Source organism: Amblyomma maculatum, chromosome 10 (genome assembly GCF_055883805.1).
Source record: "Amblyomma maculatum isolate TAMU_Amacu chromosome 10, ASM5588380v1, whole genome shotgun sequence".
Taxonomy (NCBI): Eukaryota; Metazoa; Arthropoda; class Arachnida; order Ixodida; family Ixodidae; genus Amblyomma; species Amblyomma maculatum.
Genome location: NC_139353.1, coordinates 51,150,692 through 51,178,336, shown reverse-complemented (window position 1 = coordinate 51,178,336; position 27,645 = coordinate 51,150,692). Strand labels below are relative to the sequence as shown.

At 43.7% G+C, this 27,645-nt stretch overlaps 2 protein-coding genes across 2 annotated transcripts in view; one reads left to right on the top strand and one right to left on the bottom strand.

Moving 5' to 3' along the window:
• Positions 1-1,690: 1,690 nt before the first annotated feature.
• LOC146176366 (neprilysin-1-like) overlaps positions 1,691-27,645 on the top strand; it is a 60,114-nt gene continuing 34,159 nt past the window's right edge. The window contains exons 1-2 of the mRNA XM_084582708.1: positions 1,691-3,273; positions 23,508-23,562. The gene's annotated coding sequence lies outside the window, so the exon portion shown is untranslated. The remainder of the gene's footprint in view (positions 3,274-23,507; positions 23,563-27,645) is intronic.
• On the bottom strand, positions 9,425-27,495 carry LOC146176367 (cytochrome P450 3A6-like). The gene is made up of 6 exons (XM_084581292.1): positions 27,436-27,495; positions 23,594-23,783; positions 17,232-17,440; positions 16,438-16,623; positions 13,578-13,841; positions 9,425-9,601 (listed from the first exon to the last, which is right to left on the bottom strand). The coding sequence occupies exons 1-6, from the start codon at positions 27,493-27,495 to the stop codon at positions 9,425-9,427; spliced, it is 1,086 nt and encodes a 361-aa protein (XP_084437418.1).

Here is a 27,645-nt window from a genome sequence, read left to right as displayed (position 1 = left end):
GCCTTCCTGGTATGTCTGTGGTAAACAATGCTTCTGCGGAAACCTTGTTATTCGTGGGCAGTAGGTAAAATCGATCAGCTTGTTTGTTTGATGGCTCATGAATCTCCGTAATCAGTTTCCTGGCAAATAGATATCCTATTTTATGCTGCATGACTTCCCTGAATTGTTCTGTTGGATCGGTATTTAACGTTTTATTGTGGCACGAGTGCCTCGTTTTGTAATTTTCAATTTAGAAAATAACTGTGCTGCCCCCTTTGTCTGCAGGCTTGATAAATAAATCCGTTCTAGAAGCTAGATTGTCAAGAGTTGCTCTTCCAGCTACAGAGAGGTTTTTGGTAATTCGAGCTAGCTTTTTTCAATAATTTCTTTTGAAACAAATTTAATATACAGGTCCAGCTCGGGGCTCTCTGCATCAGGAAATCATGCGCCGGGGGCTCTGAGTAGGTTAGAGGCTTCCGGTACATTATTTGGGCTTTCTGCGAAGAATTCCTTAATATGCATTGTCGTCGTGAGTATATTCATTAAAGCTATTGTTTGTTGGGCAGAAGTTTAGGCCTCGCCTTAGAATCTGTTCATCCCTATCGTTTAGAGATTTAGAAATGTCAATGACGTTGCTATCATCTATCTCGTGTCTCGTAGGTAAAATTTATCGCTATTGTGAAACTGCAGAACGTATGCCTGGTTTCCTAGGTGGGTCATTATCTATCGACAGCTTATCCCTTATGAATTTACGCAATTTTTTGACCAGAAGTTTTGTTCTTTGCTGTTCATGAATTCGTTTAGGGCTTGATGCTCGCCCGCAGTTAGTGTTATATTTGTCCAGTTGGTCAGTGAGTTCCTGACAGTGCTGCTTTAAAATGATCTATTCAAGCTAACGACGAGTCATATAAGTGCTTTTTTCCAGCGAATGATTTGTTCACATCAGAGCGTATCGAGAGCGCACTTTACATTAATCATAAATCCTTTCGGAACGAACCATTGGTTTCGTTAAGTAATGTTTCTAAGCATGTAAAGGCGATATGTAGCTTGTGTGTCTTGCGGCTAATTTCCTAGCAACAAGAAAAGGACGACATTTATTCTGGGAGATTCCGGCTCTAGCAGTGAGTCATTTCCTTTTGTTCCGAGTGGACTTCCTGATAGGCGTTGCGTGTTTAGGGGTGGCTGACTTAGGGATAGTATTCGTGGTGAAGTCCACTTCGGCGTCCACCTGGTAGCTGGTGTCTTTTCTAAAATGTGTATGTGTCTATCTGAAGGTACTGCGGTATGTCTTTGAATCTGTGCACGCGTGTTGTTACGCTGGTGTTGGTTCCACGGCCTCCACTCGTGTAAACATGTCGCGGGTCTATATAACAGTCTAGATACATCGATCTCTAGTCGTAATCGGCGCACGAAGGGGGGGGGGGGGGGGAGTACGTCAGTGTATAATCAAACACATCACATGGTTAAATGTTGCCTGCTGCAATTTTCATTCTGTGCAAGAAACAAAGCGTAACAACTTTGTTGTTTCAAATTCGCACTGATTTTTTTTCTATTAACCATCACCGATACTAACCCCATCCTTCAATGCAGTTCATTCTGGCTCTTAAGATAGAGAGCGCGGGTTTGTACTAAGGAGATTTAAGGTATGGCAACTCTTCCCCACGCTCTCACATTATAGGGGACCGATAAATTCTGCCCAACATTTATCTACGGAACAATTGTGGCCACTTAAATATTTACAGTCCTAACAATGTGAGCCTTTTAGATCCATGCTTCGCAGCGGATCTTGGTGTTATTCGCTTCGAGCAAAAGACACTTAAACACATCAACTGCTAGTCGTTCGATGTCGTAAAGAGGCAAGTGTCGAAACGCTACTGCAGGCCTTTGTTTCTTCACCAATGCGTTCCACAGCATCGCCTTAAATAACGGAGCATTATATTTCGCGACACACGAACCACTTTATTGCTCGTCATATTTTCTCATCATGAAGCTGTTTCATCATTACTGTTCCTCAAGAGGGCAGTAGGTAAGTACTGCACGCGTTCAATGCGCTTAACGCGCGTAGTATTCCCAAATCCGACCGAATGTTAATATAGCAGGGAGGTCATTTCGTTTTGCTGTGACATATTTACCCTGAATTAGTGATGCTTCAACGCAGGTAAATCTCGCTTTAGGAAGTGCGCACGTTATTCACAGTGCAGGGACTCTCCCCGTTGTAAGCGCCCTACAGCGAGCAGAAAAAGAAGAAAACGATCTCACGAGAACAGTTTCAAACCTGCGCGTAGCGACGTTATAGCTTCGATAATGCAGAGGCGGCGCGACTCATAGACAAGTTGGCAGGCAGCTGAGGAGGTCAGGTTCGCCTTTAAATCAATCAAAAAGGTAACTCCAACTTCTTCAAGACATTAAATCTGCGATAAAAGCATTGTGTAGGAAATAGAAAGCTCATAATCTGTCGATGGGCGCAGCCACTGCACGATGAGCGGCGTGCTGAGTCCTACTATAAGCTTGCTCATTTTTAAACCAGGCGGCGCTGGGTGTCTGATTTTAAGCATTCCCCATGGGCAGCGCACTTTTCCTATACAAAAAGACTTCACAGTTAAATGTATTCGAAGTGATTTCACTTTTCATATAAAATTACTTTTTATTTGCAGCTCTTGAAAGGTTATCTACCTTCTAGAATTCTCCTTCTGTCATAAACAGCACATGGGAGAGAGAGGACTATCAATAAACATAAAGCTTAATGGCCATTTGATAGACACAGGAACAAACCTCCTGGAAACAGTTTCCCAGCATTTCAATCAGAAAGACCATAATTTCGAAGAAATTACATTGTATATTCTTCAGTCAGCTTTAAACCTTAAAAAGGACATGAAATATAGAGAGGCATATCTAATCGATAAATTTAGATCACAGGAACTAGTAGGAATAAATGTCTTAAAAGGAACGTTGGAATCCATCAAATATATTCCCTCTGCGCCTTAACTAGTCGGGAAACAATCCCATCTAGCATTAATTGTACAGTTGATTCACAGCATATGTTCACTATCCCCACTCCGCAAATGCATCAGCTGCACGCGCTTCTCCAAACATGTTGCTTTCTTATCACTTGCTAATTGGTCGGCCCTTGAACCCCCATTTTTTCTCATGACGAGACAGGTAGCGTTCTCTGACCTGTTGTTATTCTGTTTCTTAGTCCTTTTCCTCTCCTTGCTGAAAGCTTTTGAGAACTGTTCCTCTGCAGATGTATTCTTTATCAGGAACCTTTGGAATGCCTATCCGCTTTCAAAACAGGTATGTCAGCAGTGAACCTGCTTTAGGTGCTGAGTAATCATGTACCCTGCATTGTAGTTTTTCTTGATGCTGCCCCTTTTTATTTTCTTTTTCAAGTAACAGGATCACCGGTTCCAGGCTGGAAAATACATAGGGAAGAAACATTTTATCACTCCTTGACCTACACCTTGACCCTCCTCCTTCCCCCTCCCTAGCTTTCCTTCTTCGGAAGCAAAAGCATATTTAAACACCTGCCAGTGATAATTGAGCTGCCCAGACGAACACCAGTCCACTTGTTGAAACGCTGGCTAGACTTGTAAACTGAGGCTCCCCCGTCTACTCTTGTTTGTTCAGTGCTCTTTCATAGCGTTGTAGCCATCTTATTAATGCGAAAACATTACTTCGCTATGTTCACAGATTGCTGTCCGCGACAGCGTCCGCAAGCCGCGTTAGCAAAATCGTGTCTCCAGCAGTTGTAATTGAAAAGTGGTAGAGGTTAATGAGTGGTGTCAATCGATTGAAGGGGACGTAATGTTGGGTCTGAAATATTATTAGACCAATAAATTATTTAGGTAAATAATTACGGGCAGAAATGCAAAAGTTGCCCTCAGTAGTTGTGGGTAATTGAGAAGTGGTAGAGGTTTATTAGTGATGTCAATCGATAGAGGCTGACGTAATGTTTGGCCAATAGGTTAATTAGATAATTATTTAAAGCCAAAAAATCTCCAAGTAAATTCGAAGATGGCCTCATTAGCCAGTGGCTTGGGGCCGCATTTGAATGCATCAAATACTAGAATAGTTATTTAGGTCAGTCAATCAGGGTGATGCCAAGATGTCTCAAATAATAAATAGGTAATTAAATCAGTCGATTAGAGTGACGTCAAGGATGTGACGTCGCATGACCTGAAGTGGAGCCAAAAAAGGGCATAGTAAGGGACTGGCGTGCAATTTGAAAGTACCAAAGACTAAAATGGGTAAACAAGAAGTGAATTAATATTACGTCAAGAATGTAACGTCACGAAACCGGAAATAGAGCCGAAAAAGGGCATAGGAAGGGACTGGCGCGCAATTTGAAAGTACCAAAGACTAAAATGGGTAAGCAAGAAGTGAATTATTGTACGTAGAGGATGTGACGTCACGCAACCAGAAGTAGAGCCGAAAATGAGCATAGGAAGAGATTGGCGCGCAATTTGAAAGTACAAAAACTAAAAGGCTAAACAAGAAGTGAATTAAACAACTAGAAGCAACCAGAAGCAACCAACAGCAGCATCCGCGCTTTCGCATTACTACAATGGAGATTCTGCACTGCTCTTTTATTTTTTTTCTCGTTATGCTCTGTACCTCCTAACTTGAAATTTGAACTTTAGCCCTAATTAGTTCCACAAGCTTGTTGAACGCGAAAACCATTACGGAAATACTAGTGGTGGGCGATTCCTCCTCTTCAGGAAATACGGGCCCTAGGAGAGGGCAAATGACAAGCAGCGATGGACCTGCTGCAGGTCACGCTTGAGCCAATAAAAAGTCCTCCCCTAGAACGGAAGAAACGCGGTCCAGGAGCCCTGACCATCCCTCGACTATTACGGGCAAGCACATTGTGGACAATTCGTTCCTCGCAGTGGAAGCGGGATACGAGACGACATCCACTGCGCTGGAATCACAGAGGCAGGCGGAGAGTGAGGACACGACAACTGGCTTGCGGGTACGAGAGATGCAGCAGTTGGTCGCAGTATGGACTTGATATATGTCGGCCGAACACGCGTACCCTAAGCCGCATGGGCAGCCGTGCTAGTGGTGCGGGCGTTTACATCTTTGGGGTGGGCTTTGCATCGTTGCTTTAGGAAAGAGTGGGATAGAGACTGCAAAGCTGCCCTGTTCGTCCCCTGCCTACGCGGGCCCCACAGGGCAGCATAGCCTCAGCCTCCCGGAGATTCAGGTCAGGAAACACCAGTTAGCTCACGCTGAGTGACGTACTAAGCCGCCAAGCTTAGCTGTACTATTTTTTTACGCGGGGAAAGCCTATGAGCAAGCCAATTTGAGCATGCGTTTAAAGTAGATGTTTACGGCATCCATTTTAAAAGGCGTTTTTGTAGACTAAGAGGAGAAAGCAGTTTCCCAGCAGACAGGAAAAACCTGGCTGAGATGTCGAAGCTAATCATTAAGTTTAAAGTGGCCGATATAAGGAAGTATAACATGGGGAAAATTGAACATGTTATAAAGAATGGTGGAAGCCTTATAGCGGTGAAGAGGAAAATCAGATATATGCGCTAAGGGACAAGGTGGGCTGTTTCATCACAAATATGGACAAGATAAAGTAGTAGGCGAGGAGTTCTATACTGTTCTGTACAGTAGCTAAAGTAGTCAGGATATAATGAGACGGGTAGTAGGGAAAATCAGTCAGACGTTCAGGCCGTGACGAAGGGGGAAGTCAAGAAAGATTTAGAAACTATGAAAAGGGCGAAAGCAGCTGGAGTGGATGAGATAACTGAAGATTAGTTTACGATCTGGGGACATTATGGTAGAAAAAATGGCCACCGTGTAAACGCAATACCTGGTGTCATCGACGGTACCGGAATCCGGGAAGAACGCCAACATTGTCGTAATTTATAACAAACGGTACGCTAAGGAGTTTAAAAAGTAACCAATCAGCTTACTATCCATTACATATAAGGTATTTACTAAGGTGATCGGTAATAGAATTAGGGCAACATTAGACATCAATCAAGGGAAGGATCAAACAGGTTTAGGAAAGCGGGCTCTACCATCGATCATATCCATATTATCAGCCAGGTGATAGAAAAATGTTCGGGATATACCAGCCCTTATACATAGCATTAATTGATTACTAAAAAGCATTTAACTCAGTAGAAACCTCGGCGGTCAAGCAGGCGTTGTGAAATCCAGGTTTACATGAGCCACTTGTGAATATACTGGAAGATATCTATAGTAGCTTTACAGCAACCGCAGTTCTGTACAAAGAAAGTAACAAAATTCTCATAAAAAAGGTGCTAGACAGCAAGACGCGATCTTCCCAGTAATATTAACAGCTTGCTTTGAGGAAGTATTTAGAGACTAGGAATGGGAGCATTTATGGATAATGGTAGATGGAGAATACCTGAGTAATATGCGATTGGCTGATCACATTACCTTGCTATATAATACGGAGGACGAATTTCAAATAATGATTGGTGAACTAGACAGGAAAAGCAGAAATGTAGGCTTGAAAATCAATACGCCGAAGACTAAGGCAACGAGCTTACGTTAGGTAGCGAATAACTTGAAGTGGTAGGCGAATATGTCTACTTAGGACAGTGTTTAGCAACCGTATATTCAGGCCATGAAAGGGAAGTAAAAAAAAGAATAACATTCAGATGAAGCCCTTTCGGCAAGTAATCGCAGATTACGACTAGCAGCTTATCGCTCAAGAGGAAAGTATAGAACATTTGCATCCTACCTGTGCTCACCTACGGTGCTGAAACGTGGAGGTTAACGAAAAGGGTTCTTCTTAAGTTGAGGACAACGCAGCGTGCTATGGAACAAAAATGGTAGAGGCAACATTAAGAGATAGGAAGCGTGAAGTGTGGGTCAGAGAAATAACTCAAGTTAATGATAATCTAGTGGAAATCTAAAAGAAAAAGTGGGCATGGGCAGGACATGTAGTGCGACATACGCGATGTTCGCAGGACAGGTAGTGGTAGATTCCAAGGAAAAGAAAGCGTAGCGGGGGGCGGCAGAAAGGTAGGTGGGCGGATGAGGTCAATGAGTTTGCAGTGGTTAAATGGATGCAACTTGCACAGGACCGGGTTAAAACAGGAGGAAAATGGGAGAGGCCTTAACCCTGCAGTGGGTATAGTCCGGCTGATGATGATTTCAAAAATACGGAGGCCCAAATTATTGCGAAGAAAAATGAATACAGAAGAAAAAAACACCCTGTATTGATGTGCACTCTTGCATCTCTCTCGTTTTATGTGATGCTACGCTGTTTATAATATTTTAGAAGCAGAAGGTGGGATGGGGGATGAAAAGGAAATAATGGAAAACATTCCTGTGCACCGAAGAAAGTGTTGTATTCAATTTACCTGCACACTGAGCATTGCCAGCATTGTCGAAATCAATGACAGTAAGAGTACAGATCGTGCGATTTTCCTATGTGCATCGCTTTTCATATTAATGGTCATTACTAATTATCATTTCAGATAAATAATAGTATGGAACACGTTCGTGCTTCTGACTGCGACTAACGGAGAATTTTCAGTCTCGAAGCAGGGAGAGCCGATTAGTTTTATTTCTTGATGTTTTCGTGGTGTTCGTCGGGCTACAATAGAGTTAACTGCTGCATTAGGTGTTTGTCCATACATCAATACCAGTATATTTACCGCGACTTAGGCACATACGAAGTCCAGCCGTAGTGAGGACGTTAGTGTGCCCGACTGCTGTGCCGAATGATGCGGTATAGAATCCGAGCCGCTTTTCGATGGAGGCGAAAAGCCAGGGGCGCGTGTGCTGTGCGATGTCGGTGCATGTTAAAAAAACCCACATTGTCGAAATGTCCGGAGCCCTCTGCTACGGCCATAGCCTCAGCCACGTTGGGACTTTAAAGCCCATAAGCCAACCAAAAGACAAGAATGATCGACACCGCGGGCGCTTACTGCAACTGTCTACTCGGGAAGGATATTGGATATTGAAGTATCGACCGTATTCTCCGTATCACTTTCCCTGCCCTGTCCTTTTTTGTTGATTTAGACTACGGAGAGTCGGTTTATGCGCATAAAACGGTAAGACAATGATGCAAACTTTAATCATGGTAGCGTTAAGGAACTTGTTAGGCCGAAACCCCGGCTTTATCACCGGTGTAGTCTGTTGGAAATAATATGAGTGTCTTAAAGGGCAGAAAAATTCATGGGAAGGTCGAAATGAAGTGAAGATTAAAAGGTTGCTGTAATGAAGGTGATACAGGAAAAAAGTATCTATAAAGAGCTGCAATTTCTTGCTTCGGGGATCAAGCGATCAACTTTTGGGTGCTAGGTGAGCACGCTACTCGATCGTAGGTCAGGAAAGGCGCACTGAAACATGCGTTTTAGTGGAAGGCCTAGTGAATAGGTTCTGGTTTATGTAACTTAGCGGCATGGGTATGTGTACTGATTTGGCGTAGCGTATCGTGTACTGTAGCTTTTGTTAGTACACTGCCATCCCGCCAGCGTTCAACAATAATAGCTGAGCTCCATAACTCCACGCTTGCCTGTCGTTGCACAATGGTGCATCTTTCCTTGCATTGTAGATTTACCAACTTTTAACAGCGATTCTACTTTTCACGCCGTCTACCCTAAGCAATCTCGCAATGTAGCATATCTGCAGTCTTTTTTTCTGAGAACAAATGATGTCTCAAATGGCCTTCTATGCAAGGTGGCCACCATCGTAAGTCTCGTTGACTTCAAATGTGCCCTTGAAGATCACGTACATTGGCAATATCATTGCGAGCCCAGTTCTCACGCAACTTCCATTGTGTACCATTTATGTATGACAAAAATAAATAAAAGTTTTTTGAGATAGTGTTACGCCTGAAAGAAACCTTATTTAAAGTTCTCAAATGCCCGAGAGGAAAAAATGTACAGCAGGACACTAGAAACTTGACAGGCAATGCGAGTTTGTTATGCTGGATAGGCTTCACATATTAGTGCTGATAACTCAAAATTCCTGACATTCCATTTTTGTTCCCCCAGTGACTGAAACTAATTCAGCCAGTGCGATGACCTGAAGGGTGAACATTAATTTGCCTTTCGCTTCATGACAAGCAGCTTGATGTTTACCTCCGGATGAAGCATCATTATTTGTTCCTTCATCTTGATCACATGCTTGTTTCGTTCTTCTACTGACAGTGCGAGGCGGTAGCGGTGTACAATCATGCTGATTATCACCTTGAGTTCAAGTAGCGCGAAACGGCGTCCAATGCACTCTCGCGGTCCTAAGCCGAAGGGAAGGTATTAAGCTGTATGGTACGAGCACCCGTCGAAGCTGGGAAATGTTCTATTTTCACCCTCAAAACCAGCTGTATCCTGCACATGAAATCTATCAGGATTGAAACGGGGCGGCTCGGGCCAGAACTCAGGATCATGGTGGACATGCCACACATGTACCATAATGTTGACGCCTGCTGGAATAGGCCGTTCCCGGACGGTTATGTCGCGGCTGCATTTCCTGGTGACGACGGATATAACGGGTGGATATACAATCGTAGGCACTCGCATATAACAGCGTCCAAACGCCGAAGACTCTGCAGCTGGCCGTAGCTGAGCTCGCTGAAGGCACTCTCATCTCGCCGCTCGCCGTTGCATCTCGACTTGTCTTCATGCAGCTGAAAGAGATAGACAAAAACGCTTGTGAAGAGTCGTTGCCTTGCGAAGCGACCACACCTTTCTAGCGTGCCTTGTCAGCAATAATATTTCCTTCATTCTTCCTTACAATACATCTTCTACTGCTAGATATCTTGTAAACGGCTCCGTTTACACAACTTATTTATATCGCCGCGGGCAGCAATTGTCAAATACCTCAGTTAATTTAAAATTCCTAAGTCTTTAGTACATGAAGATAAATGACATCTGCTCCAAATTAAGCTAGATTAATAAAACTAGATAAGTTAGCTTACACCGATATAGAAAAGTCATCCATTAACCTTACAAAAGCAGTGAGAACGAAAACCGTTTAATGAAACCTGCAAAACCTGGGCGCAAATAGCTAAATCCTAAAGAAAACCTTGAACCGAAATGAACCAAGCCAAGACGTTTTTGGGAGCTGGAGCCTGACATGTCGGATTGTTTTGACCATGATATTATTTATTTCTTCGCCACCGCTACTTTCTCATGGATTGCCACAAGGAAATGAACCTTTCGGCAGGAGACTTGCACCCAGACGACAACGATAACAATGTGACTACATCCGCAATTCGGATGAAGCAAAGACGAATATCTGGATATGCTGCTGGATATGCTGGATATGCTGGAATTAATTTCAGCATGCTGGATATGCTGAAATTAATTATGTAAACGGAAATTGGCGAACGCTATGCCATAGAAAAGGAAAGAAAAATCACGGATGGTAACTGAGTTTCATTAGGCAGGGAAAAAGCGCAGGGAAAGCGTGCGCAGCCGCCCCTCAATTCCGGACGTGGTACAATACTGCTGCTTTCCTCTGAATAATTGTCATACGGCGGAAATTTTTTTCCACGTGACAAAGACCATCGGAGATATCCAGGTCTACAGCGTCCTCCTTCGGGCAGAACTTTTAATAAAATATTGGTCTTTTTACTGCTTCGTCGGCTCGTTTCTCACGAATCCATAAGGGTCACCTTACTGATGACACTGCTGCAAACTATGGGTGCACTAAAGCGCCGCACAGAGATCGTCAAACCCGCTTCCGCCAACGTTGCCGGTTTGACGTAACGGGGGGCGGAATAAAGTGTGCATATAAACCTTTTCACGACCCTTGGAGCAACCGGTTTGACTGGGCTGAGAACCAGGTGTTGGGGGAGAATCCGCAGCTTTTTCCTGTGTTATGAGCACAGCCCAGTCTCCAATATGGCAGCGCCCTTTGGCCAATTTTGAAAAGGTCTATAGTCGCTGGTTTCAAAGCACCACTGCATCCAATTTGGCCATGCAATAAGGCTAATTGGCAGGCCACACGAAGCATCATCTCCTGGTCCCTCTGTGCTTGCATCGATTTGCTTCAATATGCGCCTGCATCGGACGCAACATTGCTTTGAAAAAGGTGACCGTGTTATAGATATAAGTGGACGACGCGGCAGTACTGAGAGAAATGCGCAAAGCTGCTAAAAAAAACTACAGGCTTGTCGACTTCATCACCGCTTTATTAGAACTCCTTAATGATAAAATCTAGCTTATTGTAATTGCCAAATACTTGCCAAAAGTGCATTTATCGACAGTGACGTAGGGTGTTTATTACGATTTTTTCGGCTGAAAAATTATTTGAACTGTCAATACGCCCACATGAAATCATGATCTGTGTGTATTTCTCGGCTCTTCGACTAATTATGAAAAAAAAAGCAACATTTTACAGATGTGATGCTAAACTCAGCCATTTCGTTTTATTTGTGTCGGCCTATGTAGCTGTACACCAACAATTTTAAATCTGCCACATCCTGCATCAGATACGGCCACCCTGTCCTCTCAGTACATCTCTTGCCCTTATGTTCTGCTTTCTTTTTTCACCTTCACTTTGCCACCGAAATCGACTAACACTTTTGCATATCGTGAGCCCCTTATGTTCTACTTACGTGTGCTTCCTAACCATTATATCAGCGTCTTAGAATACTCCACTGAGTCATCTTCCCTTCTTTGAAGGTAAACATCGTCTACTATTTTTTACACTACTCGCTGAAGTACAGTGCGCCAAGCGTATACCGTGTGCTCAAAATCTTACTAACCACCAAACGCAGCGTTCTTTTGTTTGGTCCATGACAGGTGGGTGCAAGTTTATACAGCTATCTGTTGAAAATTAGAAGGATCACATTTTGTAGTAAAGCTTCCCTACGACCGACATGCTTTATGAAAAAAAAAATAATGTACATGGTAAAGGAATAGCTATTCCCATCGAAAGCTCCTTAGAAGACCCATACTTATCATTGTGTTATTACGAAATTGGTTAAGTATTTCGGGGTATAACGAGCTTCAATGGAGTTCAGATGGCTATTTGGCATTGATTATAATGATATGCAACGATGTGCAGGGGACTGTAGCCTTTCGATGTTGCAAACTCAAAATACTGCGCATGCTTCGCATTGTCGCAGACTGCACACAACATTGAAGCCCTGCAAATTGCGCCTAAAGGGATGCGCTAAAGGACACTTTTTGTTGACGATTCTTTGGTTTCTGTCCGTCGCGGTGGCTGTATAGTTAAGATATACTCTACTGCTGATCTCAAGAAAGGAATTTAGTCTTTTCGAAGGCTGCTGCTTTTCGATGGAGGAAAAATGCAGTGCGCAAGCTTAGTGCGTGATCTTAGTGCGCGTTAAGGTCCCCTTATGTTCGAAATTTGGAGCCCTGCACTAGAGCATCCCCCATAGGCTGAATCGGTTTGGGAAGCTAAAGCCTAAACGGCAAGGCAAACCGATACATTTGCTTCCGCACGACAAACGTTTGGCTCCGGAGCGTTCACATGTGGCTACACTGGCACGTGGAACTACGTCACAGAGCGCCACGCTTGCGTCCAGCTGCGCCCCTTAGTGGGCGCTGTGCCCTAATATTTCCCCATTCTTTCATCATCATCATCATCATCATCATCGTCGTCGTCATCATCATCAGCAGCAGCAGAAGCAGCAGCAGCAGCCTGACTTTACCCACTGCAGGGCGAAGGCCTCTCCCATATTCCTCCAATTAACCCGGTCCTGTCTTAGCTGCATTCACTTGAACCCTGTGAGCTTCTTAACCTCATCCGCCCATCTAACTTTCTGCCGGCCCCTGCTACGCTTTCCTTCCCTTGGAATCCAGTTTGTTGCCCTAAGTGACCATCGGTTATCCTTGCTTCGCGCTACATGTCCTGCCCATGCTCATTTCTTCTTCTTGATTTCCACTAGAATGTCGGTGACTTGAGCAATTTCTCTGACCCAATCCGCACGTTTCCTATCTCGTAACGTTATCCCTATTTTTTAACCTCTCCTAAAAAAGGCCCGCCACAAGTATACCGTCTATCTCACTGACTACACATCGCTTAGTTTTAGTTCTTGTATCTTGGTTCAGGCCGCTCGACAGTGTGGTTGGTGCGCCGAACGGTAGTGCCGGTGCGCGGGAAGGTAGTGACGGGCTGGCGAGTTTGCATGCTGGAAAACGACAGCGTTGGACAACCTGTGGAGACCTATGGTTGACCACGGCACGGCAACTGCGCGGGAAATCGCTTCGGAAATGAAACGAATCACGCGGACGCAGCTACAAGCAAGCTATTAATGTCCAGCAACGCACGTACAGTCGTGAGAAAAGTGGTATACAACACTCAGCCGGTGGCAGAGCTCGGGAAAACGGCATCCCAACTTTACCTAACAACAGCTATTTAAGATCGAGACAATAGTAGCGGTGCCCCACTTTATGCACATGCATGTGTCGATGTCACTGTCCCTCACGCTGTCGAATCGATAGATGACATTTCAACGCAGTTTTCCTGTCCTCTGTCACTGCCTGAGTATTGTATACCACTTTTGCTCACGACTGTACAAGCACTCACACAGCTGAAACTTTGTGGAAGCTTCAAGAAATACACTTAAAGCAGTTTGCTTCGAAAGAAGTATAACTTGAAAAGACCGTTAGCATCGGCCGTACACACACCGTGCTCAGTTCCTCGTAGATCCTCTCCTGCTCCTCTGGATGCCTGGCTAATTCGTAGAGAATAAATCCCAGCGTAGTGGCCGTCGTCTCGTAGCCCGCCGCTAGTGCGAGGAATGAGTTGGCCACAATGTGCGTGTCAGTAATTGTCGGGGCTCCTGGACCGTCTCTTTCTCCATTCACACTGCACTTTTTCTGAGCGTCAAGCATGAGCTGCAGAAGGTCCACCGCGGTTGGTCGCTCGCCCTGTCGACGAAGACGTGTTACCTGAAAGGTAAAACCCACCCATCGCTGAAATTGGTGATAGCCCTCGCGTATTGAACTAGCTGGTGCTAATAATCATATTATGTCATATAGGGAGCGCTCATGACTAGCTGCAGCGCCTCAGACAAAATTCGGTATCATACTCTCCTGTAAAGAAACACAAAAAAGGATGTTCCTGTTCCTGTTCAGCTACCTAAAGGTTTTCATATTTGTAATGCTTTAGTAAACATAGTGACGCTTCCTTGCGATCAGGTTTCCCTAAAAAATACGAAACAGTTGGCGCAGAAGGATATGGGGAGGCATAGGGAGACCTTAATGAATGCAGGAGGTGTTGCAGTACATTATTGACCAGCAGATACGGCCAATGTAGCCTCAGAAAATTTGCTCTTAACCGCGGTCGCTTACCTTGCAACCAGCGATACTCTTTCGTGAGCATTGCAGCAGGCAGAAATCTGGAACCGCTCTAACAAGTGGTGGGAAAGAGCACTGTAGTTAAGACGTACCATGCTGTACGGTTTCTTCGGGTACATGCTTCCGAAAAACATCAGGTCTTTATCGTCACTTCAAGGAGTTCGGGGATAACAAAGCGCGCTGTAATGAGTTGTTTTTTTAAACTTCGCGGGATTTCAGCTTTGCAATATAAAAATCACTACGATAAGACTACCCCTTCGGAACCAATTTCGCTGGAAAATTTTGGTGAGGGTTGACAACTCTCATACTCAAGCCTAAGTGTTTTAGGCCACATATAAAATGTTGATGAGTTAGCGTTCACTAACGTTACAAATAATCGAAAAGAAAAAAAGAATACTAGACGGTACTCCAGAAAAGAAAACTGAAAAGTACACTTCCCTCAAGTCCTGAATGCAACTAAGGGTCCTTTTTTTGAATCTTGGCTCACCTAGATTCCGTATAACCACCGTCCTAACTTTTTTGTTCAACGCATCCTGAAATGAAATTTGCGCTCTTGGGGAATGTTGCCTTACGCATCTTTAGTCATCCTGTAACGCTTTTACAGTGTCATTAGTAGAAATTAAATTAAGCTTTAACAATACTGCCTTTCAGCGTGAAAATTATTCCAACGAGTTTTCCATACGCAGCGGAAATCATTTTCAGCACAGGAGCCTTCCGGTACCACTATGGATACCGCTTTACGTGTCATCATCAAAGCGGGGATCTATATCAGCAACATTTTCCCATCCCAGGAATTTCATGTTTGCGCACTTTGAACTTTTGCAGCGTTTAAAGACAGAAAGACAACACAATTAGGTGTGCGAAGAAAGCGATGGTGGCCGGAGAAGCAGCCTGTCGTACGCATACAACTAGCGGAAAAGAGCAGGTGTGCGGTATTTACTTCGACCCCGCGATAATGTAAGCCTTGCCTCTACAGGCAGGGTTGACTGGAATGTCTGATTAAGACCATTCACTTTCAGTCAAAAGCATCTTGCGGTTAATAAGACCATGAATAGCGCTGTACCTAAACATAATTCATTCTATTGTGTTCAATTTTTGTAGGCGCCGTTAAAAATTATTACGACTAGTATATATAAAGGGAGAGTTTAAATTCGATAGAATGTGCGAACGCTGCTTATCAATATGCGCCACCTTTGTTTGCTGCACTAACATTTCCGCAGAAATAAGCCGGCTTTGCGCCACATTGTGGGCAGTCGGTGACTGAACGAAACATGATACTAGCACTTACCAAGGGTGCGATATATTCCTACAGCCCACATTCTGCAAAAGGAGTTAGTAAAAACTATGGAGTACCCTTAAGCTCCGTCATTAAGGATACGTCGCGATAACTTTCATGGCTACCATTTGACGCTTCACTTGCGCTTCAACATTCGCTTACATGTAGTCTCTGCTCGCTAAATTACTAGTTGCTTAATTTTTGTCTCTCATGTCAGATACGTACATAAAAGCGCGGAGTCCTCTGCTACTACGCCACATGGCTACTGGTCGCAAGCGCCCTTCCGACATAGATATGAAGCCCCGCTTTTACCAAGAGGAAATTACGTAGAGTGCTTTTCAGTGTCAGCGCGAACACAGCGGCAGGCTGTCGCTCTCTTTAAATCATCAATACGTTCGACGAAAACGCGCAGTGGGGTCAGATGGCATAAGAGGTCATGTGAAACACCGCTTCCAGATTTATCTATGTCGGTAACTATTTGCTCCTATGTGCAGCTACTTCGGGCTCAATGTCACTTTGAAGAGAGTGGAGAGGTGACTGCTTGGTTGCACTAAGTGTGGACCTGTGTGACTCATGAGTTGCATCCCTGACTCGGCATCAATTAGTCCTGGAATGTACTTATCCCACCTCCTCATCTCAAATGATTAACCCAGGTTGGCAGCTTTTCCTACCTTTATGATATTACGCAGCTTTGCACGTCACGAAACCCATCGACAAGTCAGGGCTCTGCCATGTCAGCTGCCAGTTACCACCTGACAAAGCCATGCCCTGATTCTTCACTGAGTATGCCGACAGCACCAGGTTTTCCGCAGAATGAAGAATCGAACGCTACCGCATCAAAGACAAATCATTCAACCTTCGCCAGTTTCTGGGCTATGGCAAGGTAGCATCAAAGCATCGGGAAGCGATCACCTCTCGTAGGTCGTCGGTGATGTGCCCAAATAAGCGTCCGTAGCTGCAGTACGGGAAGCACCACTCGAGGATAGTTCGCAGGGGTGGAAAACTAGCCCCCAGCATAACCACTGAATCTTGAAGTTTGGCGAAGATCTGGTCCAGGTGCGTAAGCAAGGTATTCTGCGGGTTACGCTGACAGTCCACCTGCGAACATTCAGGGTCTCGCTTTATGCACACAATAAATAAAGCACATTCAGAGAAGCATATCAATCAACAAATAAATCTAGGCTTTTTCGCTGGACGGGGTTGCAATAACAGGATTATCAAAAAAACTAGAAAAATGCATTACTGATACAGTTTACACGGAATAAACGCCGTCCGAAGCACCCAATTGTGACTATCAACTCCTTAGTCATTGCACGTATGCCTGAGATTTATAAAGAAGCTAGACTAGAGTGCGATGGAAGAGGTTCGGCTTCATATGGGGCTGTAGTATGTATACATAGGCACCTAAAGCTTCAAATATATTCAGGTCCTCCAAAGTACCTAGATTTTATTACAGTAGTCACGCATGTACTACATTTTGACGCAAGACAGCTATTGACAGAGACGAAAACAACGCTTTTGTGTAAAATGCTGTCCGTTGTGCTTCGTTTGTATGTGCACTACAACTACATTGGGCCTGATGGCTTAGAAATTCTTTTGATGTGTCATAGTTCCCGCCCTTAATGTGGGCTGTCATTAGCATTGCCGAATGAATTGAAAATTGCTGGGTGATAAATACGTAACAATTAATCTGTCAGTATACCCACCTGCCAGGCGAGTGCGCACTTTGTAATTACGTCCATGCTGTATCCCTGAGCGACGCGCGTTACGTCTGCCAGTGTTCCCGTGTCCGCAAACTCGTTCAGCACCTCGAGGGTCACTCGGGCAGATCGGTTGAAGGTGGGCATCATATTCTTGATCTTGGCTGCCGTAAAGCTGCCGTTGAGTATGCCCCGAACACATTTCCATTCGTTGCCTGCATCAGGGTCGGCAAGGAGAGCGTTGGTGCTAATTATGTTCACTCATTGAATGAACTGTTCCGGTGGGTTTATTTGGGCGCTGTCCATAACGTTGTCAGCGCACTCCAGAGAAGACCAGTAATAAATAGACATATCAACACGAAAGCGTTACTTCGCTATGTTCACAGATTTCAGTCCGCAGATTATGTCCGCAGACCACGTCCGCAAAATTGTGTCCGCAGCAGTTGCGGGCAATTGAGAAGCGGTAGAGGTTAATGAGTGTTATCAATCGATAGAGGCGGACGTAATGTTTCTGCAGAAGAAATAATTAGGCCAATAAGTTAATTACATATTTATTTATAGGCAAAAATGTAAACGTTGTCCGCAGCAGTTAAGAGTAATTGAGAAATAGTAGAGGTTAGTGAGGGGTGTCAATCAATAGAAGGTGGCGTAATGTTATGTCTGAAATAATAATTAGGCCAATAAGGTATATAGATGATTATTTAGAGGCAAGAACGCAAACTCGTGTACTTGAGACGTTGTAGAGGTAAATGAGTGCTGTCAATCAATAGGGGGTGATGTAATGTTGCGCGCAAAAAATAATTTGGCCAATAGGGTAATTAGGTAAAAAATTAGAGGTAAAAATGAAAACATAAAGGCGAAAATGGTCTCAGCGAATGGCTGGGCGCCCCATTTAATGGTATTAAACACTAAAGTGGTGAAATAAATAAGTCAATTAGGGTGACGCCCAAGATGTGACGTCACGCAACCGGAAATAGAGCCGAAAAGGGCATAGGAAGGGATTGGCGCGCAATTAGAAATTACCGAAGACCAAAGAAAGGGGAAACAAGAAGTGAATTAATGTGACGTCCCGCAACCAGAAGTAGAGCCGAAAAAGGGCATAGAAAGGAGTTGGCGCTCAATTTGATAGTACCAAAGACTAAAGTAGTTAATTAAGGCAGTCGCTTAGGGTGACGTTAAGGATGTGACGTCACGCAACCGGAAGTAAAGCCGAGAAAGGGTATAGGAAGGGATTGGTGTGCAATTTGAATGTACCGAAGACTAAAATGGGTAAACAAGAAGTGAATTAATGTGACGTAGAGGATGTGACGTTCCGTAACCGGAAGTAGAGTCGATAAAGGACATATGAAGAGATTGGCGCACAATTTGAAAGTACGAAAGACTAAAATGAATAAACAAGACGTGAAATAATGTGACGTAGAGGATGTGACATCACGCTACAGGAAGTAGAGCAAAAAAAAGAGCGTAGGAAGGGATTGGCGCTCAATTTTAAAGTACTAAACACTAAAATGGGTAGGCAAGAAGTGAATTTAGCAACTAGAAGCAACCAGAAGCAACCAACAGCAGCATCCCTGCTTTCGCATTACTCCAATGCAGATGCTGCAGTGCTCTTTCATTTTTTCCATGGACGAATCGAGTGTGCAGTACAAGGCGGCAGAGCACAGTACCGAAAACAGAGTACTGCACTCCTTTGACATGTACGCCAAATACTGGATGTCGCCAAATAGAACCCTAAATCCATGCTCGTTTGGACCCGGGCAGAACCGAAACCCTCCTTCAAAGTGCAGCGAGGTTTAATGACCCTCCTACAACGACTGAATTACGAAATAAAGATACGCTGCAAAAGAACGCCGAGGTAATATCAAGCACAGACTGCGAATTCCTATATACAGTCTGCACTACTTAAACAATCCTTTCAGGGCATGCACGTTAGGTTTTCTCTTGTCCTTGTTTCTCGCTTCATTGCACTCAAGATCTGCACTCTTCAAACCCGAAGTATAGGTGACTACCTTGTCACAAAGGGAGAGATGTGGCATTTTAGACTACATTAATTTTTCTGTAGGGTATTGATGAGTCCCAACTGCCTCTCCTTTTTAGTAAGGGCGAAAATTGGCAGAACCGTCATTGGTGTTAGTAATTAAGATTGCTTGATCTCGGAAGAACTCAAGCAGCTCTTCGAAGTCTTGTTATAAGCACAACAATGAAACTTTCTAGAATTGTTTTAGCGTGAAATTAACAGATTGAATTTTCTGTGCCTAGCGCAACCACATGCCAAAATTCGTTGCCGCTTTGGCACCAAAGCAGCACAAAATCACTACAAAAATAAAATGTTTTTGCTTTGCTTAATATTACCGCAGTGAACCAATTTCTTTACTTTTCTGACAATTCAGCGATAGAATAACATTTGCATCCCATTATTCAAAGATTTAAACAACATAAAGGCATTCTCATAAATGGTAAAACAGCCCTTCACGAGCATATAAGCTAAGCAATGAAAGCAACCCCTCACGATGCATAGCGTGTTGGCCAGCTGCCAGCGGTAGGAAAAAGCAAGTGACTGGAAATGCATACTTAGCTCAAGAAATATATCAGAAAGCGCTATGGTTCGCTAGTATTTCCTATTTAATTCTGAGGTTAAAACGCACAATAAGGAATAAAATGTGTTTATAGGTAGGCATGAATGCTGATATGAACCTGAGTAGCCAGATAACGTAAATGCAGGGATTTTGCGAATAAATTCAAATCTCAGAAAACAGGAAAAACGCCATGTGGTCAGCAGTGTAGGAAGGCCAACTTAAGTGTAATGCAATTGTAAAGCAATATTTCTTGAAATATTTCAACGCGGTGAATGATACAGCGTTTGCTCCATTATTACGTCGTTTTAATGTCTTCCCCAGACTAGTGCATATACGCCCTGTGGTTGGGGCTTAGTGAAGCTCATGTAAATTGCACGTAAACGAAGTTATGAGCGCATTTCGAGGTAAAAGCACATATGTTATAATTGTGGAATATGTATTATGTGTTATGGAACGACGTGCTCCCCTATGCTCAAACCAGGAACGTCTATGGACCGTATGGCGGCTGCGACCGGCCATTGAAACCAAGACATCACCCAGGAGCGACAAGGTTTTGCAACAGCTGTCCCTAAGAATTTCCATTAGGCATCACACGATTCATTCTTATCAGGCGCCACAGCGGCGATCGCAGGTGCAATCTGGCTGCTCCATGAAGCATCTGAGAATGCACACGCATTCGTGTCGCATCTTGGTTCACTAGTCGAAGGAACAACAACGGCGACTGCCCGGTGAATTTGTAGCACGAGCCACAGATGAAAGAGCCGTTCCTACTGCTGACTACGTAAGCCGGCTACGCGATATCATGTGCAAGCTTAGTGCCACGTCGCCTCGTCAGTCAGCTTCACGACCCGTCCATGAGCACTCGGAGCTGGGGTCTTGATCCCATATTTTTATGTTTCATGAGGCCGTGTCACGACCTCTTACATCGGCGTACGACGGTCCGTTCAAGGTGCTCTACCGCACGAAAAACATTGACGTTGGACATTCGAGGTCGACGCGAGGTTGCGTCTACTGACCGTGTGAAGCCGGTCCATGTGGACAATTCCCCAACGTCAGCGCACTACACGCGTAGTGGGAGGGGAAGAAGTGCGTCAGTCCGTATGGATCTTTAGTAAGACGTCGGCAACGCACTAGGGAGGGACAGATGTAGCGACCTACATGCTCGCGCCGCGCCGATAGTTTACCTTTCCCGTGAGAGAAGGGAGGAAACAAGAAGGAGCAACACGGAAGCTCCTAGCGGTCAAAAGGAAAAAAATAAAGATCGGTCTTGGTTCGGGATTTACGGCTCTCAGTCACTCATTCCTGACCTGCGCTAGCGTCCCAACAAGCTCAAAGTCTTGTCAAGGAAAGGTCAAGTAATGATGAAATACTTCAGAGTCTTTTTAAGTTGCACGAATTTAATTGAGAAGTTTGCATTCAGGAGAAATGGCTGCTGTAAAGATTCATTTTTAAAAATTTCAAGCACAATTAACCCTATCGGGTGGCTGGTGTACGATCGTGCCGCAATCCTAATTTGTACTCTAAGGAGCCGAAGAGAGAGTCTGCTTAATGATCGTAGCCACGTGGCTGCTAAGCGAGTCTCTGTACTCTACTGTAATGGCATTCTAGTTAGAGATACATGTGCCCCTCCTGCTTGGGCCATAAGGCCTGCAGTATTATGAAATAAATAAATAAATAGTTACTGGCATTGCAAAAAACTGCACTTCTCGTTTTGCTGCTAAGACAAACACTAATGATGCAGCGTGATGCAGTGCCGTCATCATCATCGAATGGTTTGCTTTTCAGAAGGCAACATCATTCTGTGCTAAAGTAGGCAAAACGCGCAAACTAATATTGAAGCAGATGACAGATTATCAAACTTGCATAGATATAAATGGCCGGTCGTCTCAGATCACTCCTGGCATTTAAATCGCGATAGAGCCGTTCAAGTTTTTGGAGCGGAAGCTATATTTTTCTCATGCAAAGCACAAGGTCATTTCGTTTCGCACCAGTGAGCTTTAAAGCATGCATATAACCGCATCACTCCCTTGCTCGGCAAGTGCGCGCCTATCCACGTGATTCGTTGCTCGCCTGATGAAAGAGCGGACGCTGCTCTGTGCTTCTGAGTGCCATCGGGCAACCGGTTGCAGGTACTGGTCGTTGGGCTGTGAATCGAAGACGCCAGGTCGAATCTGACCGTTCTGCAGAGGTTGTACGCCGTTTACCATTTGAAAAAGGGTTTGTGACCTTGACCTAAGGAAGTGTAGACATCCACCCAAAATTGAAACCGATACATCGCCTTGCTTTTCCCAAAAATTAACTTTAAAAAATCTAAAAATATCATGAAATGAAAAGGTGGCGCTACACAGGCTATCGTCTACTCTAAACGCCAAGTATGGGCGTCCTCTTAACATCAAGCCGTCCAACAATGTACAATCTTCCTAAGCAAGGTAAAACCATACATAACACAGCTTTCACTCGTATTACTGGTTTAAGACATGTTTAAATTCCGACAATTTGTTTTGTTTGCTTTTTTTATTCCATTTTATCGAATTTGTTAAGCAGGTTGCAGAGGGTCTTTCCGTTTTGCGGCTGTGCGGCGAATGGCTTTCCCAGCGGGCATGCCTTACTCAACGCGTCGTCTGACTAAACGTTAGTGTTGTCGGTGCATCCATAACCACACGTGAAAAAAAAAAAGTCTTGTTAAAGGAGTTAACTAATACATTATGTACATTTTAAAGCATGCTCCTGGCCGCATTCTGTTTTTGCTACCTTTTTCCTTGGTTACTTTACCGGTCTGGTAAAGAAGTTTATTGGAAGTTGGAAGCGCTGAACACCACTCTCTTGCCTGTTCTAGGCCCTGTTCTGATATTCCAATACCTAGTGTGCACACGGAATTACCGCGCTATGTTTCATGCAATGCTTTGCTTCACTTTCGTTTTCAGCGTATTTTATCATCCGACGCAGGCACAAAAACTGCTCTCCGAAATCCAGCATCAAACAATTCGTGATATGAGCTCTCTATAAGTATTTCGTATGGTATATTTAGCAAAAAATCTGCCGGTTTCCATCATATTACAGGCCGTAAAGTATCATAGTGAGCAAGTCAGTATAATTCGCACCTGAAGTCATGCTATAGCACGTAGTAAGGGGCCACACACGCGTGAAACCGGCAGCAGACACCGTCACCAGTCACGGGTGCGAAATTCGGTTTAATTTTATCGGTTTAACATCCTAAAGCGACTCAAGCTATGAGACTCTCTGTAGTAGACGAGTCCGGAGATTTCGACCACCTGGAATCATCAACGGCAGTTGACATCGCACAACACATAGGCGCCTTGCTATCCGCCTCGGTCGAAAGACTGCCGCCGCGGCCATTATTCGATCCCGCATCCTTGGGTACAGGAGTCGAGCGCTCTAACCACTACGGCAGCGCGGCGCGGTGCTGGTATGAAATTAAATAAATACTTCCTGATTTCTTCCTCCATTTTGTGGGCATTTACATGACATGAACGCTGTATGGACGTTACTTTACGTAATACACTGAGTCATTTTTTTGAACCATTTGATGTGCCTTAAAAAGTAGAGATGGCTGAAGAATACAGGAAGCGCCTTGATTCCGAGAATTTGAGTCGCTGTTGATTATAATATTCTTGTTCTGTTGTCTGATGTGCATCACAACAGAAGCAGTGCACTTTTTAAAACACCGATACGATATATATTTCAGAGTATATGTAAAAGAGTGCCAGGAAGAAAAACCATGATTAGTAGCAGTGCTAAAGGTAAGGAATGAGATACGAAGGTAAGGCTTACCTTTGAGGCAAATAAGGCTACTCTTGTAAGGTTCAGCCTCCACGGGTAATGTAGATCGATCACGAAACACGCCAAACTCTTTCACGAGGCACTCCTTGATCATATCGGGGTCGGTGAGCATTAGGTAGGGCTCACTGTCGAGGAAGATGCCGAACACCTTACCGTACTCCTGGATCCAGTCTCCCATCACCTGTATAGCATCGTAGAAGAAAATACGCACAGACCTACACAATTCCGGGGTAGAAAACAGCATACTATAGTCTCATTCTTGTATTTGATTATATGAATAACAACAGCTGTGTCTTAAAAAATTCACTTAATGTTTGTACAACAACCGAAGTGAGCCCACTTTTTCAGCGAATAACTTGCAGCTGGTACCTCATTCTATATTTTACTCTCTAACGCTCCATCACCTGAAGTTTGGTGAAAAGCAAAGAGGGCGCATGGTGCTCTGAGTTTGGAATGGGTTGTGCGGAGGGAAGAGGGGTGACAGAATATTGCTGAAACTGACAATAAAGGAATATGATATGAAAAAAACTATTAGGCTGAGTTTTCTTGAAACGCGAGGATTCGAGCGTCCTCATAATTTTTTATACGTCGTTTTGAATTCTAGCTTGTTTCTATGCCACCTTTTAGAGCCGCCGTGTGCTAGACACATAACGTTTACCAATCAAATGTAATTAAATCAACTTTTTCGGAAATGAACACAGTACACGCCAATGGTATAAGGTCAAAGCAGGAAGGTAATAGCGGACCTAATGACGAAGCCTCACCCCGCGTTGTACATCAATGGCAGAAGGGTGGACAACCTCATTACCACAAAAAGCAAAATCAAAATCTATCAGATTGTGCTTTGACATAAGTAGAAATTAGAACATATGTCATTGTAAACAAAGAGAATGCACCATGATGCTATGCAATTCGCTACACAAAAAGAAAAAAAAATAACAAGAAAAAGCAAACATCACATGTGAGAAGTATGGGAGCATCGGTAGAAAGCGAGACTGCCAACTTAATTTTTTAATATAAATTACTTTTACTAGTCAGAGCATTATCAACTATTACAGGATAGGCACTGAATATTGTAGTGACCTGGTTATCTGTGTGTTGGGTGCCATTTTATTTCGTGCGCGAGTACAAATGGGAGAAGTAACATGTAGATTGTAGTCTATATTTTTGTCCAGATATGTTGTTCTGGAAGATGTGATGTCTTTTTTAATTTTCAGCAAAAATATATACAAGAGAACGTTTTTATCACAATGGAAAAGGGGGAGGGGGATATGAAACGCCTGAATAAACGGCCGCCCAAAGAAGGGTCTGGGGATCTTCGCGCAAAGCTTTGTTTTGTAAAGGAAATAATCTACTTGAATCAGATTAGTTACCTGTACCCGATATTAAATTGGAGTATACTATTTGAGAATAGATAAGAGCAAAATACAACTGCTATTTAGTATGAGTGGGCAACAGGTGCCTGATGCAACTGATCACATCAGTAGATCGAATTACATGTAAACGAACATGATTTACATGGTCATCCGAGCCTAGGTTAGAGAGAAAAATACGCCGAAGATTTATGTGGAGTTTGCAGATTCAATGAGGTTATTGTTGAACTGGAGTTGGATGAGGTAGTCTGTAGGCTTATTTTTAAATGGCTCTGTCAATCTCGCCTACTTCCTCGCAATCAGCTTTGCCGGCTATGTCGCTTTAACATGCCAGCTGTCGCAGCCCGTCTCACTGAGCAACACATTTTCAAGATCACGCCTTTCAATACAGCGTTCTCTTCACACATAGTACTGTCCACTCCACATCGAATCTTCCCACTCTGCACGAAAGCCCTATTTAAACTAAATTCAGTGACTAAAGCCTTGGCAGACGAAAACAGATTATCTTATCCAAACGCTGCTAAACCATTTTTAGATTTGTTTTGTATTGTACAAAAATGACATGTCTCTATCCTCTCTGTACGAGAGGTATCCATGTGAAATTGATTTTCGACAGCGACGCCCAAATAAGCTCGACTTATATAGATATCTTGAAGTACCAAAAATGAATTTTTCGCGCTTAGTGTTCATAAAGGTCAAGCGTGCACCGCCTATTTTCAAACGACAAGCCGGAGTCTTTCTCTTTCAGAAATAGAAATCACTGCTGATTGTTGCAGACCCGAATGTGAGACTTCTAATTTCAGTAAATGAAAAAAAAAAAAAAAAACAGAATGTCCTCACACATGCAAGCCCTTTGTCGCCTGATGATTTAGCAAAGAAGGCGGGAACATTTCCTTGCAAACGTGTTGCAGAAATGCGCAATCTGCATTCTTAGCAAGTGGTCAAAATCACCAGCGAAAGCTAGGTAACTTGGTTATCAACAGCCCCATCATAACTTCGACATACTCGAAAGAGGTGTTGGTGCCGCCCTCACATGTAATGTGCACAGCAGTATCAATAACTATAGTCTGCTAAGAATCATTGTTACCGTGTGATGTTTTCAATATTTTAGCTTTTTTCTCATCTCGTAATATTTTTGGTATAAATTTGCAGTTAATTTCATTTATCGTTAGGACGTTTCATTTATCCTTAGGGCTATACAAAAGCAGCAGAGCAGGTTTTCCTGGACGAATGATCCCTTCTCCTTAGGACGTTTCTCTTAAGACGTAAAAGGAGATTTGCCTTCGACACCCTGGACGTAGCATTCGTTATCCAGAAGTCCTTACAAGGATATTCAGTACCATTTTATGGTGCTGCTGGTCTCTCATATCATATGATGAAGCAGCATGGCTTTAAGCACTGTGACTTCGAGGACAAAATTTTCAAGTTTAACCTACTCACATGAAGGGATAGGTTGACTCAACAATATCGTGACAACGTTTGTATAAGTACGTCATGTTGAAATGAAAGTCTATTAAACACTGTTATATCGTGGAGACGTGCAAACCACGCCTTATTTTTCCACGGTCATTCAGTAATCATGCCAATAGAAGCAATGCACATAAAATTGGTGAGGAACCTAAACTCTATATTTACGTGCATGCCACGGCACTGTGAATGGCGCCAGCGCGCGGATCCAGTTTTGGACGTGTGCATTTCACTTGCAAGAAATCCACTCCCATGGTGTAGATTACATACACACTAGTTCGCTCACCAACAAAGTCCCATAGAAAGGAATTTTCGCTAGTGGTCTGCTACTCCTAAAGCGTCCGTGGAATACACAACGAATAAAAAATACTAATTAACTATACTGAAAATACACCACTTAAAAGATGACAGATTAATTGCTCACCCAAGTACCTTTGGCGTTATACTGAGTGTTATTATTTAATTATATTACAAACCCTTTCATCGGCATCAACCTAATGATCCTGATGATTCCGATGGAGTGGGTTCTGCATGTTCACATTCCGTACGCCATCTTTGATGTACCCTGGCCCCGTGTGTAGTGACCACCCAGGGGCTCTAATAGTAGTCAAATAATTTTACTACTTTTTTAGGAAACTATGAAGCGACGCTGGTATATGTGTTAATTCGTCTTTTACTGCTGTCCTAAAGAACTGTCCTCAAGTCCTCTAATAGTACGTGTGAGTACCCCAGAGTATGAAAATAACGGCATCTATGGTAGATTTGCGTTTTTATTTATAAAATACGTAACGTTGTAGGCGACTGCTTCTGATTGAGCCTTTGTTTGGCTGCAGCAGTTCCCTCCAGTTTTCGTCGCACGGACCAAGCTCCCATTGAATATTCCTTTTAACTATCAGAAAACGCTTACGGATGCACCTTGTTATTGTCAGATGCACTAGTCATCCCTGAATGAAGGGTATAATTCGCAGGTGCAGTGTACTACTAGAAACTTACTTTGAGGTGTTTCCAGTTCTTGCCCATTTCTATGGGCTGCTGACAAAGCTCCTCTCCCATCCGGCGAAATACTTCGCGCGACTCCGTAGAGCTCATATTCTTATCAACTCAATGTTCATTTTCAACAGAACAAGAAATACTGCAGCACAAAAATATAAGCAACGTGGTTAGCAATTTAATAAGGCGTCGCAGACAGCTGTGGTGTGGACA